This window comes from Herpailurus yagouaroundi, unplaced genomic scaffold (genome assembly GCF_014898765.1).
Source record: "Herpailurus yagouaroundi ecotype Mexico unplaced genomic scaffold, PumYag 77, whole genome shotgun sequence".
Lineage (NCBI taxonomy): Eukaryota > Metazoa > Chordata > Mammalia > Carnivora > Felidae > Herpailurus > Herpailurus yagouaroundi.
Genome location: NW_024412388.1, coordinates 83,290,110 through 83,308,577, shown reverse-complemented (window position 1 = coordinate 83,308,577; position 18,468 = coordinate 83,290,110). Strand labels below are relative to the sequence as shown.

The window sequence follows — 18,468 nt, the reverse complement described above, 5'->3', positions numbered from 1 at the left end:
ATCCATCCCCCACCCACCTCCCTCCATCAACCCTCTGTTCTCTATCGTTAAGAGTCTTTTAGGGGCGCCTGGGTGGCGCAGTCGGTTAAGCGTCCGACTTCAGCCAGGTCACGATCTTGCGGTCCGTGAGTTCGAGCCCCGCGTCAGGCTCTGGGCTGATGGCTCGGAGACTGGAGCCTGTTTCTGATTCTGTGTCTCCCTCTCTCTCTGCCCCTCCCCCGTTCATGCTCTGTCTCTCTCTGTTCCAAAAATAAATAAACGTTGAAAAAAAAAAGAGTCTTTTACAGTTTGCTTCAGTGGTTTAGCTTTTCGTACCATAAGATCATAAATACTCACCCCATCTAGTTCTTTTATAAATTTAATATTTGCATTTGAATAATTAAAATTTTTGTTGCCTTAAATTATCAACTATAGTTAAAACTTTATTTTTTTCCCAAATAGACAATCATCCCATGATCTCAATATCTGCATTTTAAAGTGGCTCCTTACAGGGGCACATGGGTGGCTCAGTCGGTTGAGCATCTGACATCAGCTCAGGTCATGATCTCACGGTTTGTGGGTTCAAGCCCTGCACTGGGCTCTGTGCTGACAGCTCAGAGCCTGGAGCCTGCTTCGGATTCTGTGTCTCCCTCTCTCTCTGCTCCTCCCCTGCTCACACTCTGTCTCTCTCTCAAGAATAAATAAAGGTAAAAAATTTTTTTAAGTGGCCCTTACATCTCCCAAATTATGACTCAGTGACAAAATGTATCATAAATTGCTTTACATTCAAGTTTCCTACCTCAAAATTTGCCGATAATGATGTCTATCTCTCTGTTTCCTAATTTCTGTACCATCTCCCTTTATCGTCAATTTAGACTTTTCCTATATATTGACTCAACTATTCTCCATCGCATTGTCTTTTCTATGCCTCAGACTTGTGCTGCCCACTGTCTCTGGATACCTCCACCTAGACAGTCTACACAAGGAGCACAGGGGCCATCACACTTAAAACTAAACTGATTATCATTCCTTCCAAACTGCTCTTCTTCCTGAGTCCTATGTCTCAATGAACAGCATTGAGAGCCACTCAACTTTTGTAAAAATCAGCCTAGGTTCTATCCTATTAATCATCGCATTAGTGAATGGGATCATGGGACACTTATCAATGTCGATCATTTTAATCTCTCATGTCTCCCTCCTTTTCTGTTATTTCCTACTGAAGACACCATAATACCGCTCTTATACATTCTTCACTGGAATTTTGAAATATTTTACTAACTGGTCTCCCACCTTCTTTTGTCATTCTTACCTAATGCACCCCCAGCTATTACGGAGTATTCTTTTAAAAATGCAAATCTGATTTTTTTTTTTTTTACTCCTTACTTAAGATTCCCACACCTTAAGATAAACTTAGCATAATCTTCACACCCTTCATATTTTAGCTTGTCTTGGCCTGAGCAGCTTCAGTGGAGTGTTGAAAAGTAGAGCCCAGGAGGTGGTAAATGGAGGAATTAAGAAAGGTTGAGAAAGTACGAACAAGGTGTATGGAATACTCTTCTGAACTTGAGAAAGATCAGAAGAAAAGTGATAAGAAGGGAAAATAGGGTAAAGGGAAAGGTTGGTTTGTTTATATGTTAGGATAATCGAGGCTTGCATGAGTTTATATGCTATGAGAGAACAGCTAAGGCTACCAGAAAGGGTGGGGTTATGGAAGCTAGATCTTTGGCAAGAAGGTTGGGGATGGAGTTCAGACGATACATTAAGTTATCTTGCATTAGAGAAAGGACATGTCATGATTTTCTGCCTACTACATGCTATGTGCATTTAATGATACTGAATTTAGGCTTACCAGTATTATTTTAGTATGTAGCCATGTTTTTTTAATTTTTTTTTTTAATATTTACTTATTTTTGACAGAGAGAGACAGAGCATGAGCGGGGATGGGGCAGAAAGAAAGAGAGACACAGAATCTGAAGCAGGCTCCAGGCTCTGAGCTGTCAGCACAGAGCCAGACGCAGGGCTCGAACTCACAGACCGCGAGATCATGACCTGAGCGGAAGTCAGATGTTCAACTGACTGAGCCACCCAGGCACCCCTATAGCCATGTTTAAAGTGATCATGTCAAGTCTTAACCTATTCTCTTTCATTGAAATACATAGCAAAGTTCATAAGATTTTAATAGAGTACATTTATGGAAGAAGAGTTTTCTGAATTTCCAAGCATGGAACTATTCTGTCACACTGCCTGGGTTCAAATTGTGGCACTACCATTTCATAGCTGCATGAATTTGCCTCAGTTAGCTAATCTGTGAGACAAGAGAAAATAAGAGTGTGTTCCGTGGGGCTATAAATTAGGTAATGTGTGAATTGCTTTTAGCCTGCATCAAATATATCCTAAATAAGTATTACCTACTTTAGTTATTATGTTAGGAAGGGACAGGTTGAAGGAGATAATAGATTAAGGTGACTCTCCATTCCCATTTTGTTCAATAAAATTAACTCAAGAATGAAAGTAAGAATACATAAGGCTCTGAGGCCAGTCAAGTTGGAAGTTTAGAAGAAGCCCATATATTTTCCAGGAAATCTTTATTGCACACCTACCATGAGACAAGCAACATGCTAAGAATTGGGCACCCATAGTACCATACATAAAGCAGACCCAGCCTCTGTCCTCATGAAGCATACAAACAGATAGTAAGCAAAGAATCCCACTAATAATATAAAATCATATTTGTGATACAAACTGTAGAAAAAAATACAGAATGTATGGAGTCTTTTTCATAGGAAGACCTTATTTAGACTGAAGGAACAGAGGAAGTCTCTCTGAGGAACTGGCAGTTAAGGGCCCCTATAAGCTGGGTATGGATTAGAAGGGTAAAGGGAAAAGGATATTTCAGGAGATCCATAAGGTGGTCCTGAATTTGGTGAATGGCCATGGTTATAGAAACAGAGGAAGAGACAAAAATGATGAAGTCATGTTAATTCTCCATTTAAAACATAGTGACTTGGGGTGCCTAGGTGGCTCAGTAGTTAATTGTCCAAATCTTAATTACAGCTCAGGTCATAATTTCAGGGCTTGTGAGATCGAGCCCTACATCAGGCTCTGCACGGACAGCATGGAGCTTGGGGTGCTCTCTCCCTCTCTCTCTGCCCCTCCCCACCTCTCTCAAAAATAAATGAATAAACATTTTTTTTAAACTTAAAAAAACTTAGTGCTTCTCATATATTAAAGGGTAAGGGCTAGTAAGGAGTTAAGAATAAGTGGACCAAGATGATTAGGGTTTTTTATGGTCCCAGTCACTGAGATAAAGAAAAGATAATGAATCAGAGATTTATTCTTAGTGTTTTAGATTTAATGGGCTTTTTTGATGTGGGATGAAAACTTAGATTTGAGCATATTGAAAGTAATGAATTCAAGCAAATTAGGGACCTGTGCTGGAAGATACAAAGGAAAAAGAACTGACATATTGACTACCTACTGTGTGCTATACCAAGATAGAAACTTCACATATATTTTTGTAAATATTACTACACCTAATACCCTATGAGAGAGAAGTAAGCTCTGGGGAAGCAGAAGAGAACAACTGAGCAGAAAAGAAACGGGAAAATAACCAGAAGCTAAGGATGGTATGGATGCGTGGGAACCAAAGATGAAGTCTTAAGAATGTGGAAGTGTCCACAGGTCTGAAAGCACTGCTCATCTTGGCAACAGGACTTTGTATTGTTTCATTTTATCTTTCGCACATAATCACTGAGATTCCAACCTCTGGTTTGCAAAAATTATATATTCACCCATACATTCATTCTGTCCTTCATCCAACAATTATTAACATACATCATTAATGCCACCATGTACTGGCACTGATGCAATCACTAGAAATTCAGTAGTGAACAAAACAATAGCCCAGCTCTCATGGCTCTTACATTTTACTAAGGAGAAACAGATAAACAAGTGAATGCGTGCTGTGTCAGATGGTCACAGTGCTGTGAAGAAAATATATCAGGATTAAGAGAATAGGAATTTCTGGAGAGGTTGGTCGGGAGAGGCCTGCCTGATTAAATGGCATTTGAGTAAACACTTTAAAGAGTGAAAGGATGAACGACGACATGGATAGATATCTTTGGGGAGTACATCCCATTCGGAAGGAACAGAAAGTGCAAAGACCCTAAAATAGGAAAGTCTTTGGCAGGAAACCATGGAGGCTTTTTAAAAGGAAGAAAGACATGATCTGACGTAATTTTTCAAAGGATCCTTTTAGCTGTGATGTTGATACAAGATCCTAGACGGGCAAGGGCAGAAGCAGGGAGACTGGTTAGAAGGCCATTGTAACAACTCAGGCGAGAGATTGGCAGGAGGGAGAACAAATACGAGCTAGTGTCAGAAGGCCTCAACTCCCTTGTTTCAAATGAAATGATGTGTGTGAAAGTATTGTACAAAGCATAGTTCTATTCAAATGTAAGGGGCCATGGTTATTGTTATTTTCTTATGAGTCCCCCACCCCTTTGCCCATTATTTCAGACCCCATCTGGATGGTGTAGCTGTGTGCTTATTCAGTCCTCATTGAAATTAACAGCCACGTTCCCTTTAAGAGCCATCTCTGTGAATGTGAATCAGACATTGCTTCTTGCGTTTTTATTGTTTTATACTACCACACGTACCCAGGCACGCTGTATACTTCCCTCTGTTGCTTTCATTGCTCTTACATTTTCCCTAAGGTGCTTCTTCTGTTCTTGACATACCATTTTTTCCTTCTTCCCTTTTTCCTGGAGGGACTGGGCTATCTGTTATCATGCTTAATGTTTTCTCTGTCCACCCATCTGTTTATTTTAGCTTGTTTCTTCCCTCCTGTCTGCTGGCCTCTTTATAGATTCCTCTGTTCAATAGTTTAAACTCCATGACACTGCTTTGTTTATCCTCTCAGCTAGCATAGTATATTATTCCCCATCTGCTACAGAAAGAGCCCCAGTGCCCCACAAAGTTAACTAAGCCCCTCTTGTCTGAACAAGTTTTTCAGTCAGGCATTCAAGTTTCTAATCTACCCCATCTTCCCTGGTTATGAGTGTGACAATATTATTTCTAAGCAAGCCATGCTCAATAGATCTCATCTTTTGTTCTTTTTTCCTTCAAATGCCTCAGATAAGATTTAATGGTCTGTTGGCTCAGAGGTAGGCGGTTTCAATATCAGTCCATCAGTAAGTATTTATTGAGTATTTGCTATGTGACCAGCAGTGTGCTGTGGGCCGAGTTTATATCCAAAGCTGTAAAAAGCACGGTCCAAGGCACAGGAATTTCCCCAATCTCGGTGGAGATGTAGCACTAACATGTATTTGCTATGCACTCATTGCAATCCAGGAATTGTGCTAGAAACTAGGAATACAACATGAATTTTAAAAAGAAAGACATCTATCCTTATGGAGCTCATAGGCTAGCAAGGGAAAAAGACACATGTTAAAAATTATTTACAGTTCAATCAAATATGTACAAAATGCTCTGGGAACACAGAGGAGTGAAAGGGATTAGTTCTGCCTCGGGTAATTGTGGAAAGCTTCACAGAGATGGTGATATTTAACATGGAGTTTAATAAATTAGTGTTAATTAAGCAGAGAATTAATAATAAAAGCTAATATTTATTGAGTACTTATGAGGTTTCAGGCACGGTTCTACATGCTTGAGAATTGACTCATTTAATTCTCACAGTAACCCTATCAGGTTCCCTGTTTTTCCCATTTTACTGATTAAGTAACTGATAAGCAGGTTAAATAACTTGTGCAAGGTCAAACAGCTAGGAAGACATCAAAACCAAGATGTGATTCTGAAGTCTGGCTCTAGAACCTGGCCCTTAAACACTGTCTTCTGTGTCTCTCACAAAAGAAAAAAAAAAAAAAAAAAAAAAAGGAGGAAGGCGGTATTTCAAGCAAATCAGTGCGTTTGAAAAGTATAGTATCTATACATGTTGGGAATAAAATACAGCCATGGGACCTTAAATCCAATACACAATCCCTGAATCAACTAGGTAGTAGGGTCTGACTGGTAAACCCATTCTTTTTTTCAGTAGGAATTCATAGAAGGGACCAAACTGAGAGGCAATACTGAGTGAAATAATCCAGTTTTCTTGATCAGTCTTAGCATGATATTAAAGGGCAAAGGGATGTACTGATTAAGCTGCTGACAATGTCAACTAGAGCATCGGTTGGTTATTCCCAGTGTTACACTGTGACTACGGGGTTCTTGAGAACCCGAAGTGTTCGCTAGCAACATGCTATCCAGCTTCTCCTTGCCCCCCTCAGAAGCTAAAAATAGCCTCAAAGGCCCTCAGTCCTATACCAGGGAGTGGTCTGAGGCCCTAAGGTCGACCTGCCTGGCATCCAGTTGATTTCCTTTTTAGCAACCCCACATTTCGACTTCCAATTTCATAATGACACAGCATTTACCATATATACATACATATATATCACCACATTATAGAGCTGCCAATTTTATGAAAGAAACAGAAATGAAAGGATTCTGAAAAAGAGGGTAGTCAGAAATAGTGCTGGAAGATTGAAGAAGAAGAATCGGAGATAAAGTAAGAAAAAGAGCTGGCCTCCTGCAGCAGGTATAAAGGTCTCCTTCTAAAAGGTGAACCAGGACTTTCCGAAGAAGCTCCTGACACGTTCCACAGGTTCACTTGTGCCAGAGAAAGGAAACCGAATAGGAGACAGTTTTGTCTCCTCACCGAGAACCGAAGCGACAGTGTGCACATTTGGCCCAGCTAAATGAGAAACGTGCTTTATTCCCAGGCAGCATATAACAGAGATTTGAGAGTCTGCCAAGACTTATAAAGTCCCCCGAATGCTTCCCACTTCTGTTGATATATATGAGAATGAATTCTCATTCTCCTTATGAAGCCAGGAATGTATCTCTAACATCTTTGAATTTCTGGGTAGGAAAATGAATGGTTTAGGGGCACTAGCGATGTTTTCATCTCTTCTTCCTGCTGCTTCTAGTAAGAGATGGACTGCATCTCATAAGACTGGCAAGACAGTGTTGGCAGGAGACCAGTCAGCCTGATCGAGTGGTTTATTATTTCAATTGAATTGTGAGAGAAAGGAGAAAAGTACTCAGATAAAACCGTAAGACTGTATTAGATACTACAGAGCATAAAAGAGATGGCGCAGGAAGAGAAATAGTGGAGGACTATCCCAGCAATTGTCGGAAGATACCATAAAAATGGGATGGGGTAACATTAACCTTCTCGGTTGTCTCTATACCAACAAATAGCCGGTGGAAAATTATTGAACTGAACTTTAAAAGAAATGGACCTTATTTGGTAAATATCATCTCTTACATCTTATGGGGATGTTTTGCAATGTGCTTCCTGAGTGGAATATGACTATGGAAAGGTATATCGTGTTTGGAATAAATAGGTCTAATTGAAGGGCTGGGGGAGGAGCAGTGTATGTCAAAAAGATATACACATGCATTGAAATCCACAAACCTGAAAGTGAGGCATGGAGGAAGCAGCTGCAGGAGAGTGAAATGAAAGAAAAACAGAAATGTTATCCTGGGACTACATCAGAGACCTCATAACCAGATGGTTAATATGGACAGGCAAGATAGAGGAGCGATGTAAGCCTTTGCAGACTTCAGATAAAAATCCCACTCCACTAAAGGCAAAACATCTGAAAAATTATTGAATTGCCTTGTTGGAAATTTAATCCCACAGAAGAGAGAGAAGCCATGAGGGGTCTTGCTGCATTGGCTTATTTCTGGCTCCTTATACAAATCTGTTTGGGGAAAGTGGCAGCTAAAAGAGTCTTGAAGGAAAGTAACCATCCCATATCATCCTAGAGTTCATTAGGCCACAGAGAGGAACTCAGCTTGGACATACATGTATGCCCCACCTTTAGTGCATCCCATTTCAGGAAGTTCAGACGAAACAATAGAAAACAATCCCACAGTCGGTGACTCTAACTTGAGGATGGATCAAGAAGAATGAGAAGCTGTCAAATAGAAAGTTGACGACATAATCACTCAGTTTCCCAACGAGTAAGAAAAAAGTCAAGCATTTAGACAATTCAATAGCGAATGGTCGTATGAGAAAATAAAGATCACATTACCAATGATGATCATAAAATAGTGGCATCAAGGATTAAGGATGTTTCAGAAGTACCAAAGCCTCAAATTATCTGAATTCCAAAAAAAGTATTAGGAAGAAAGAAAATGTATTTGGTCTATTAAAAGTTTTTAAGAAAGGGAAAGAAAATACACCCACTACTTAGAGCAGATGGTATACTGTTAACTTACAATTAGTGAGAAGTGCTCAATTCCTATTATCTTTCTAGCATCCCCATAGAGAATGCTCTTAGAACTGAAAAGGTAGGGAAAATATATTTGAGAGGTGAAGCCCAAGACAGGAAAGGATATAGTAAAAGCACATCACATTAGCTTCATGGAATTTAAACCCAAAATGTCTGGCATGAACTTGCTACTTTAAAGCCTGAGCTACCTACATAAAAAGAATACAGTGATTAGAGTACCCTTCTGTACTAAGCCAACCATGGTTACACCCAAGCCTCACTCATCTGTCTCTCCCACTCACGAGCCCCTCCCACTCCTTCTTTGCCCCATTTCAGTTCCCGGATTCTCGCTTGCTTCTGTCTCATCTCTCGATTACTTTTTTCACTCACCTTCCCCACCAATCTACAACTTTATTTCCAAGCCTATGCTGTGTCTCTGACCTCCCATCTCAGCATATTCATGCTAAGCCCTCAGTTATCAGAGTTCTGCTGAATATAAACTCAAGATTTCCTTTTCTCACTGTACAGACCCCCCTCCCTGCTTCCCAGCTCAGAGGGTATCAAAAATAAATTGCATGCTCTATGTTTGAAAGTATCTTTGTATGATATTGCTGTATCACACTGCTGAAAAATAAATGTTGCCTCAGGTTCTTTAGAAAAGGAAAAGGTGGATGTGGCAGGGAAAGGGTAGAAGTAGACGAGAATGCTGGAGGTCTGACTCCAGTGAAAGTCTCCAAAGATCATTAAACTTTCAACTTGAGAGAGTTAGTAAAGAAAGAAGTTATTAAGAATCAGCATAAATTCATTGAGAATGTACCATACTATCTCATTTCCTATTTTGATAGCTTTATTAGGCAGGTAGTGTGAACTTGGAGTAAAAGATAAGAACCTGTGACATTGGTTATGGTACAGATAAGGATAAGATGATTAAACAGCTACACCCAAATAATGTAAATATTGGATCCCTTTCAGACTGAAGCCATAGGATTGTCCACAGCACTGTTGTCCTGGTCCTGGCCTTTGAATGGCACTCTCGACAGGTTTGGAGAAAGTACATTAATCAGATGTGTAGAAGACTTAAAGCTAGGAAAAACAGTTAACATGCCAGATAACAATCACAACTTGAAAGTACTTCAATCACCAATAAAAACTAGGGGAAAACTAACAGATTTATGCCAAGCATAATAAATTGAGTATGATACAGCAAGGATAGGATTGGGGGCCTCTAGTTCCTCACCCTTTGGTCCAAAAATTTATATCAAACAGAAATATTGACTGATTTAGGCTTTTTTTAATGTTTATTTATTTATTTTGAGAGAGTATGTGAGTAGGAGAGGGGCAGGCAGAGAGAGAGGGTGAGAGGGAATCCCAAGCAGTCTCCACACTGTCAGTGCAGAGCCCAACTCGGGGAAATCAAGAGTCAAACTCCTAACCGACTGAGCCACCCAGGCACCCCCAGACTGATCCAGTTTTTAAAAATACTTTTGATTATCCCAAAGAAATAATTAACTGACAAAGACGTGATTCTGGAATTCTATAATCCTTGACAATGTTAATTTTGGGAACACTTAATTTAAATCAAATGTGTCATCTATACTTTAAAGAATTTGGCATCACTTTCTCCGCATGCACATTCACACATAAACATTTCCACTAATCAGGGATGGCTATAGCAGATTGCTTGACCTTTGTATATGCATACCCTGCTTGGAATAATGAATGTAGGTGTGTGTCCAGGGAGGAGTAGAACAGCCATATGTCCTTTACTTATTATATGTGTCTTTCAGTGAACTCCAAATTCTAGATGTGTATTCAAAGATACTCATAAGCTGGCAGTACTAAATGGAAGCTTTGGGTTTTAAACAATGTCCACATTTTCAGGCACATGGTATGGTAATTCATTTTCTTTGCTATTCTTTCCAAAATAATTTATAATAGTTATCATTGTGCTAACCTCTTCCAGATTAAAAAACTATATACAATGTCTTAATAACTATGAGGACTACATAACACCATGTGCTGATAAAATTTAGAGGCTCCAAGACCTTATTTTATTAGTTTTACATTAAGCATAGGGTTTTAATAAATCACAACAGCAAATCTCCAATGTAGAGAAGAAGGTATATTTACTATACACAGAATGTGAACTTGCCTCTTAAAATAAAATCTTTTAAAATATACATTGTTTCTTTTGAATAAGCCTTCAAGGTTTTGATGACTATCTAGGGAATTTCCTGTTTAATCATTGTTTGAATATTTTTTGGTGATTTCAGTCAAGCTGTGATCTGATTCAATGAAACAAAGAAATTTTTGACTGATTTATTTCCTAGATTGAAAAATTTATTTTCTAAATCACATGTAAATAGCTTTATAGCTGGCGAGTGACCTTATGTACTTACTACCTTAAAACATTATTAGAAAATATTAAACATGTCCAGATACTTTGACTATGATTATTTTGCATTTAAAGAAGTGCTCAGGGGCACCTGGGTGGCTCAGTAGCTTAAGTGTCCAACTTTGGCTCGGGTCATGATCTCACGGTTGGTGGGTTCGAGCCCCGCATTGGGCTCTGTGCTAACAGATCAGAGCCTGGAGCCTGCTTCTGATTCTGTGTCTCCCTCTCTGTCCCCCTCCTCCACTTGCACTGTGTCTCTCTCACAAAAATAAATAGACATTTAAAAAAATACTCTTTTAAAATAAGTGCTCAAATCTATTTTTGATTCTCATGCTAATAAAAATGTTTAGTAAATCAACAAGTATCTATTAACCCATACAAGTATGTGCCTAATATTACACTGTATATTTAGCACATAAATAAATGAAAGCTATATTTATTTTAACAGATATTTGAGTACCCATTATGTTTCAGTGATCTGCAGGAGCAAGATATGCCACAGGAGACACAAAGATGAATTAAAGCCTGCTAAGAGACTGCATATAGGAAGCTAAATATAGAAACTATCTACAACATGAAGAAGAATTTGCTAAATAGAGAAATAGTGGATGAGTCAGCATAGCAGTGCTTATGACCATAGAATTTGAAGTCATGCAGCACTGGTCTGAATCCCTGCTTCATTATTTACTTAATTTTGTACCTTAAATCTGATTCACTGCATCACGTATAAAATGTGTTGAGGTTTAAATGAGACAGTGCTTTAAAATCGTGGCATTGGTCTGATACATAGAAAGAACTCAAAAGTTGTCTGCTATCATTGGTCCCGTATAATAGATAAAATGCTATAGGTCACTAGGGGGAATATAAAGATGGGGAGGGGAGAAAGAGAGGTCAGGGGGAAAGGAGGAGATGAAGGAAAAAGAGGAAGAGACAAAGAGATTACATCTTCACTTTGGTTGGGAAAGGCAAAAGAAGGATTGAGGAAATCTTCATGAAGTAGTGGCATGTCAGATGTCTTTGAAGGATGGGTAGGAGTTTTCAAAGTGGAGAAGGAAGGGTATCCTAGACAGATACCCTCAACATGAAATTAGGTTCCTGAGGAGTCCATTGACAAGTGTGTTCAGTGTAGCTGAAACACGTGGTGTTTGGAAGCGATAAATAAGACCAAAAAAGACATTGTTAGAAAGCCTTAAATGCCAGACTTAGATGTGAGACTGTATTTAACGTAACAGATTTTTGAGTAAGGTAGTGAGAAATTGAGTCCATGCTGTACTGCCTGGATTAAGATGACAACATTGCATAGGGTGGAATGGCAACGGAATACTATGAGCATGAGACTCATCACATAGGCTCTTAACTGAATTAGAGGTAACAGGAAACTAATGAGCAATGGTTCCAGATTGCAGCCGACTTGGAAAGAAGATTCAAAAGATATTGCAGATCCAGAACTCACAAGACTTGACCACAGATGAGATGCTGGAGGAAGGAGAAATTGGAGTAGATCACGCTCTCAAATTTCAAGCCTCTGTGATTGGAAAAATCCTACCACTGTTGACAAAATGAAGGAAGTCGTGGGGCGCCTGTATGGCTCAGTTGGTTGAGTGTCCGACTTCGGCCCAGGTCATGATCTCACGGTTTGTGAGTTCGAGCGCCACGTCGGGCTCTGTGCTGACAGCTCAGAGCCTGGATCCTGCTTCAGATTCTGTGTCTCCCTCTCTCTCTGCCCCTCCTCCACTCATGCTCTGTCTCTCTTTCTCTGTCAAAAATAAACATTAAAAAAATTGTTTTTTTTTAAATGAAGGAAGTCAGAAGGAAGACCCAGTTTTGCAGTGTTGATGATAAGTTTAGTGAGTGGAGAATCTGTGTTACCAATTTCTAGTAACAATGCCTGTCGTGAAGCTGACAAATGTAGATCTTGAGTTTGTGAGAGTGATTCTGAAGAGATATTGATTTGGACATCAAGTGCCCACCTACAGACAGACTGCAGTACAGTTGAAATTATATCTTCAACACATTGAAAAGAAAATAGTGAAGAGTTATAAATTTTCTATCACCTTGCTCCTACTAGAGAGATGAACAAATGAAGTACATATTATAATGTAAACCTTGTTTCGGTTTGAAAACTCCAAGTCATCAGCATATTGTCATTTAGAGCTTGAAATGGAGAAAAAAGTAAAACGAGGGTAACCAGGGTCATAAAGAGAAGAACAGAAAATAAAATGCCAAAGAGAATATAGGAAGATTGCTTTAAGAGTCAGACCTCCTTGAATGTGGACCTTGAATTCGAACAAAATATTCTCTTGGTAAAAAGTTAAAGACAAAAGCAGAAAATGTTAACAGCATACTAATTTGACAAACATTGTTACATCCTTCTGTTTTTGTTTTATGAAAGAAAGTATTTCTTATTGTTGATGAAACATCTTCTGTGCTTCACATATTAAGCACACTTCCAATTAATATGAAGAACAAAGCAATGTGTAACCACATGAAAAATCGTCAGCGGTGAATGAAGAAAATCCTAGTTCTTTAAAAGTAAAAGAGCAGCATCTTATTTAGCTATTAGATGAATCTAATTAATTAACATAAATTAGAATTTTTAAATAATGAAATATACTCTTCAAGACATGACAGGTGGGTATGCTATCAAAGCACTTTTCTAAATGAAAATCTGGAACCCAAATGCAGTGATACAAATGCATAGCATTCACATTTTTATTCCCCTCATTCCTAGCAATCTAAAGTTTTCTAGTTTAAGTGTGTTACCCTTTTGTGCTTTTTATTACTTCTACATCCTTCAAAGTTCAAAATTGGGAAAAGGTAAGCTACAACCGCTGAAAAGGGTGTCATTTCTTCTGTCCGCAGAAACACTATTTTAGATCATCTGGTAGAAATCCTATGGAAAGCAGCCAATTAGGTCTTGTGTTTCTAAGCTGGATACATACACACACACACAGACACACACACACACACACACACACATTTTGCCTATCTTTCAGAAGACAAAAATTTTTAAGCTACCATTATGAAAAGCATTAACTACAAGAACTATACTACTGAAAGCCTCCTAAGTTACATAATGCAACATTATATATTAAAAAAAAAAAAAAAAAAACAGGGCATCTGGTGGCGCAGTTGGTTAAGCATTTAATCTGGGCTCAGGTCATGATCTCACGGTTTGTGAGTTCAAGCCCTGCGTCGGGCTCTGTGCTGACAGCTCAGAGCCTGGAGCCTGCTTCGGATTCTGTGTCTCCCTCTCTCTCTGCCCCTCCCCTGCTCATGTTCTGTCTCTCTCGAAAATAAAATAAACATTAAAAAAAAACCAACAACAGAGAACTCTGGACTGATAGTAATTATTACATGGCAATGTTTTACAATGAACACTGTAAGTAATTCAGTGCCTATGTTTTAGGATGTAATTGGAAAAGCACTGCAGTACCTTGGAACTTTTGGGGAACTGAGCCACCTCGAGCAAGTTGTGGCCATGATCGATGAAGAAATGTGTATCAACTGTGGCAAATGCTACATGACCTGTAATGACTCTGGCTACCAGGTAAGAATTCTACTGTAATTAGGATGCTGTGAGGCATGTTTCTTCTGGTTTTTTAGCGGAAAGCATCTTATGTTGCTAGGTGTGCAATTCAGACCAGACGTGCCCAATACTGTTCCTCAGCAGTGGTATGTCTGTCCCCTCGCCCTCTGGGCATAGTAATTTTTTTCAAAGGAAAGCCATAACTTATACTAACTGTGCCACCATTCAGTGTACAGTGTTTTTTTAAAATATTTTATTACCCGTAAAACTGGATGGAAAAACGCAACCCAAAGAGAAATCCACACAGTCATGCACATTAGGAAGCATTGTGCTTTAATACAGAGGGAAGGGAAGGGAATTACCATTTATTGCCATCACCCTGAAAGGACTTGATTCTTCCTACCAAAAGAGAATTCTCTTCTGTCCAGTGTTGACTGGGCTTCTACTACCGTAAGAAAGAAAAAGCACTTTCCCATCAGGCCAGGTGTTGGGACTGGGAATTCCTTTGTGGCTGGAGAAGGCAGCAGGTTGTATTCTTATCACATGCAGTAGCCATGGATTCATCCCAGTTCCTCACCCTTCATCTGAGAAGCTGCCAGGGGGTGACACAGGAAAAGTAGGGATTCAGCTGTCTTCAGTCTCACAACTACAGAATAATATTGTTTTCATTACGCTTTTCCAGCTATGAAGAAGTAAAGTAAAATAATACATTTAAAGATGATTAATGGAATTTTGAAGATAGATAAAATGGACTATTTTGAAAAATTGAACTTTATTAAACTCAGCCTGGAGGAAGATCCCATGTTGCTCGTGGTGGGATTGTGCATATTCTTCTGACCACCTAATTAAGAGATATAACAGACATATTGAGATTTTTAAAAAATCTTCCTCTTTAATTTGACATTAGCTCTATGCCAAATTTTTACTCAACATATCACTTTTTTTAATATAGCTGAAAGGTGTCTCTAACAGTTATTTTGGAAATGCTAATCCTATCACACTGACTTTCATCTTGGCTTTCCTCTAATTAACCAATCAGAGATGAGTTAATAAGTCCTGTCACCAAAATCATAGCAGTTCTCTAGTATCTCCATTCTTCGAAGTTACAGGGGCACGTGGGTGGCTTAGGTAAGTGTCCGACTCTTGATTTCAGCTCAGGTCACTATTTCACGGTTAGTAGGTTTGAGCCCCAAGTTGGGCTCAATGCTGATAGTGCAGAGCCTGCTTGGGATTCTCTCTCTCTCCCTCTCTCTCTGCCCCTCCCCTGTTCATGCTCTCTCTGTGTCTCTCTCTCTCTCTGTCTGTCTCTCTCTCTCAAAAAAATAAATGAACTTTAAAAAAATTTAAAAAGAAAAGAAGTTATGACTCCTTACCGTAAAATTCTAGCCTTGGTACAATGTCAGAAATAAAAACAACCCCCCCCAAAACCCTTATTAATGAGAAAAAAAAATCACAATTTTGCTTTAAAAAGTTTTTTAAGTACTCCTTTGACTCTTCTGTCTCAAGAAGATTTAAAAAAAAAAAAACAGAAAAAGTCTTCAACTGATTATAAAGTTTTATGTCTGCAAATTTTTAAGTATGAAATTTTTAAGATAAGCATTATTTTATTTTCAATTGCTTCTTGAGTTTCTATTTATAAAAGGATACATAAGGAAGAGAAATAGTTTTTACTCATTCACACAGTCATCCAAGATGTTGTTTTATTTTTAAAAATGACAACAATTTATGTGAACAAAGTTTCTTATGGTTTGTCACTTCTTCAGTTATAATATGGTTGTTTCCTTAAAGATCAGCCTTTTTTTTTTATATTAAGCATTCTGACATAATTTACTCTAATGAAGCCATTTGTCTTTTATGTGCATAAAAGAAGAAACAATTATAGTTACAAGTAGCTTCAATTGGGGGAAGGAAATTTTTTTTTAACAAAAAAAAGTTATTTTGAATTGGATGATAACACGTTTTATATGAAACAGGACAAAAGTCAGAATCAAGGAATTGTTTACTTGGAAATCCTCAAACCTCAAAACTGGCTCTTAAGCTAACTTTTTTTTTTAACTCCTATTTTCTTCTAAAAACTACATGCATAATTTGAAATCCAAGCAAATACATTCCTTGCTCCATCTGACAGTGACCCTTTTTCCCTGTCGAGAGCGAGGAGCATGAGGAGAGAAAGCACCCCACCGTCCTCAGGTAGCAGACACCCCATCCTGATAGGACTGGAAGGACCCGAGCTCTGCTCAGAACAAAGGAAACTAAAGACTTAACTGGTATGAAATAGTTCCCTCACGCAACACCAGAAAAATGTCTCCAAGGAAGTTTAAACAATGTATTTCTAATTTAAAAGGATTTCTTTCCTGTTGTGCCGTTGTTGTTGTTGTTGTTGTTGTTGTTGTTGTTGTTGTTGTTTTCCCTCTGGCACCTCAACTGTTGCTATAGTTGCACGCAGTGTTGTCTCCAAGCTCCGCTCTACTGCGGTGGAGAAAAAGGTTGATGCCAAAAGGGGGGCGTTCTTGACCTTTTTGGTCAGTGACAGCAATACTCTTTATTTCCATTTGCAGGCTATACAGTTTGATCCTGAAACCCACCTGCCCACCATTACTGACTCCTGTACGGGCTGTACCCTGTGTCTCAGCGTCTGCCCTATTATCGACTGCATCAAAATGGTTTCCAGGACAACACCTTATGAACCAAAGAGAGGCTTGCCCTTAGCTGTGAATAATCTGGTGTGTTAAGGTGATTTGTGAAACAGTTGCTGGGAACTTTGAGGTCGCCTAGTATGCTGATCTTTTTAACTGTGATCATTATGTTCAGCTCTTTCTAAATTGAAACAAATACATAATTTCAAAAAAAAAAATTCTGAGTGAATAATGTAATTTCTAAATAAATTTCCAAATTTTGAAAAATGTCTACTGCCAGTGGCCATGCAATTAATGGTCATAAAATAGAATAATTCTCCTGTGAGAATACTTGCTAAATAACTGCGTAGCAGTTAATTGGACATTCACCATCCGTTGTCCATTTTGAAAAACAGTAACTTTTTTGTGGCAATTAATGCAGTATTTCCAAATAGCCTGGTGCTGTGCTCTGTCTTTGATTTCTAATTGTAAGTGAAATTAAGTATTTTAGAACAAAGTACCATTTAACTTACAAGAAAATGTTTCCAAGGAAACATTTTATAATTAAAAATTACATTTAATTTTAACCCTGTTTCTAAGCAAATGTAATTAGCTCCATAAAGCACAAATGAAGAAAATCAAATGATTATTTACCGTGGCAGGAGAAGAAAGCCAAAGAGGATTTGCAAAACTTTTTTAAGTCCCCTTTGTTAAAAATAGCTTCTTTGTGGGGGGGGCTAGAACCTCAAAGTGATAGTATTTAGTAATCCTTCGTATCACTCTGCTAGTCACCATTCAAGCCTGAGGTGGGTGTTCAAACTCCACCAATGAATCAACATGATATTCTTCTTTAAATATTTAAACTATGTTCCTAACAAAACAAGATATTAGGATGGAATTCTGGTTAAAGCTACTCTTTTGCTGTGCACAGATCTGCTCTGTCTGCTTCTAATAGTAGCCTTCATGATTATAGCAATTAATGTTTGAACAAAGACCAAATTATACAGCAGTGGGCCATGTGCTTCATTATTCAAGAGTGAAAAATATAGTATTGGTAATATATATTAAGTGGGCAAAGCCTATTTGACTACTCTCTATTTTCGTGTTTAATTTTTTAAAAGGTAATCAAATAAAAAGAAATACATATTTTCTGTTATTGCCACTATTTTTGTATTTCTCTATTTTCATAATCAACAAATAGCATCATATAAATTCATTTATCTCTTTTTTGTGGTATATTTCAATATGAATCCATAAGTAACATATCTTTAAGTAACAATCTGTGGTATATTTCTATGAAAAAGGTAAGACCTAGAAAAATAAATGTTTGATTATGCACTTTTAGAAATGCACATTTACCGCAAAATCCGCATGATTGAGTAATATCAAATAAAATATCATAAAGCATCTTAAACAACATGGTCTTTTGCTGCCTCATTTGCAAGTACAACATCATGTCAACTATTTAGAATTTGAGGTGAAGTTTTTGATTAATCCTACAGTGAATTCCATCCAAGTGTGTATATAATGCTAGTTCAAAGCTAATGAGGGTAATGACAGTACAGTTATTTAAGTGTTTCGTTTCCAGTCCTCTTGATCCAGGTTTTCCTACTGAGTTTAATTCCACTCTGCCAAAAGGCATCTTTCACTGGGCACAGGTCAGGGTTCTTG

General features: G+C 38.3%; 1 protein-coding gene across 1 annotated transcript in view; it reads left to right on the top strand.

Annotated features, from left to right (window-relative positions):
• Positions 1–18,214, top strand: part of DPYD (dihydropyrimidine dehydrogenase) — an 891,530-nt gene extending 873,316 nt beyond the window's left edge. Inside the window, exons 25-26 of the mRNA XM_040471061.1 lie at positions 14,063–14,203; positions 16,741–18,214. Coding sequence (XP_040326995.1) covers positions 14,063–14,203; positions 16,741–16,914 — 315 coding nt within the window. The 3' untranslated portion in view covers positions 16,915–18,214. The remainder of the gene's footprint in view (positions 1–14,062; positions 14,204–16,740) is intronic.
• Positions 18,215–18,468: the final 254 nt, after the last annotated feature.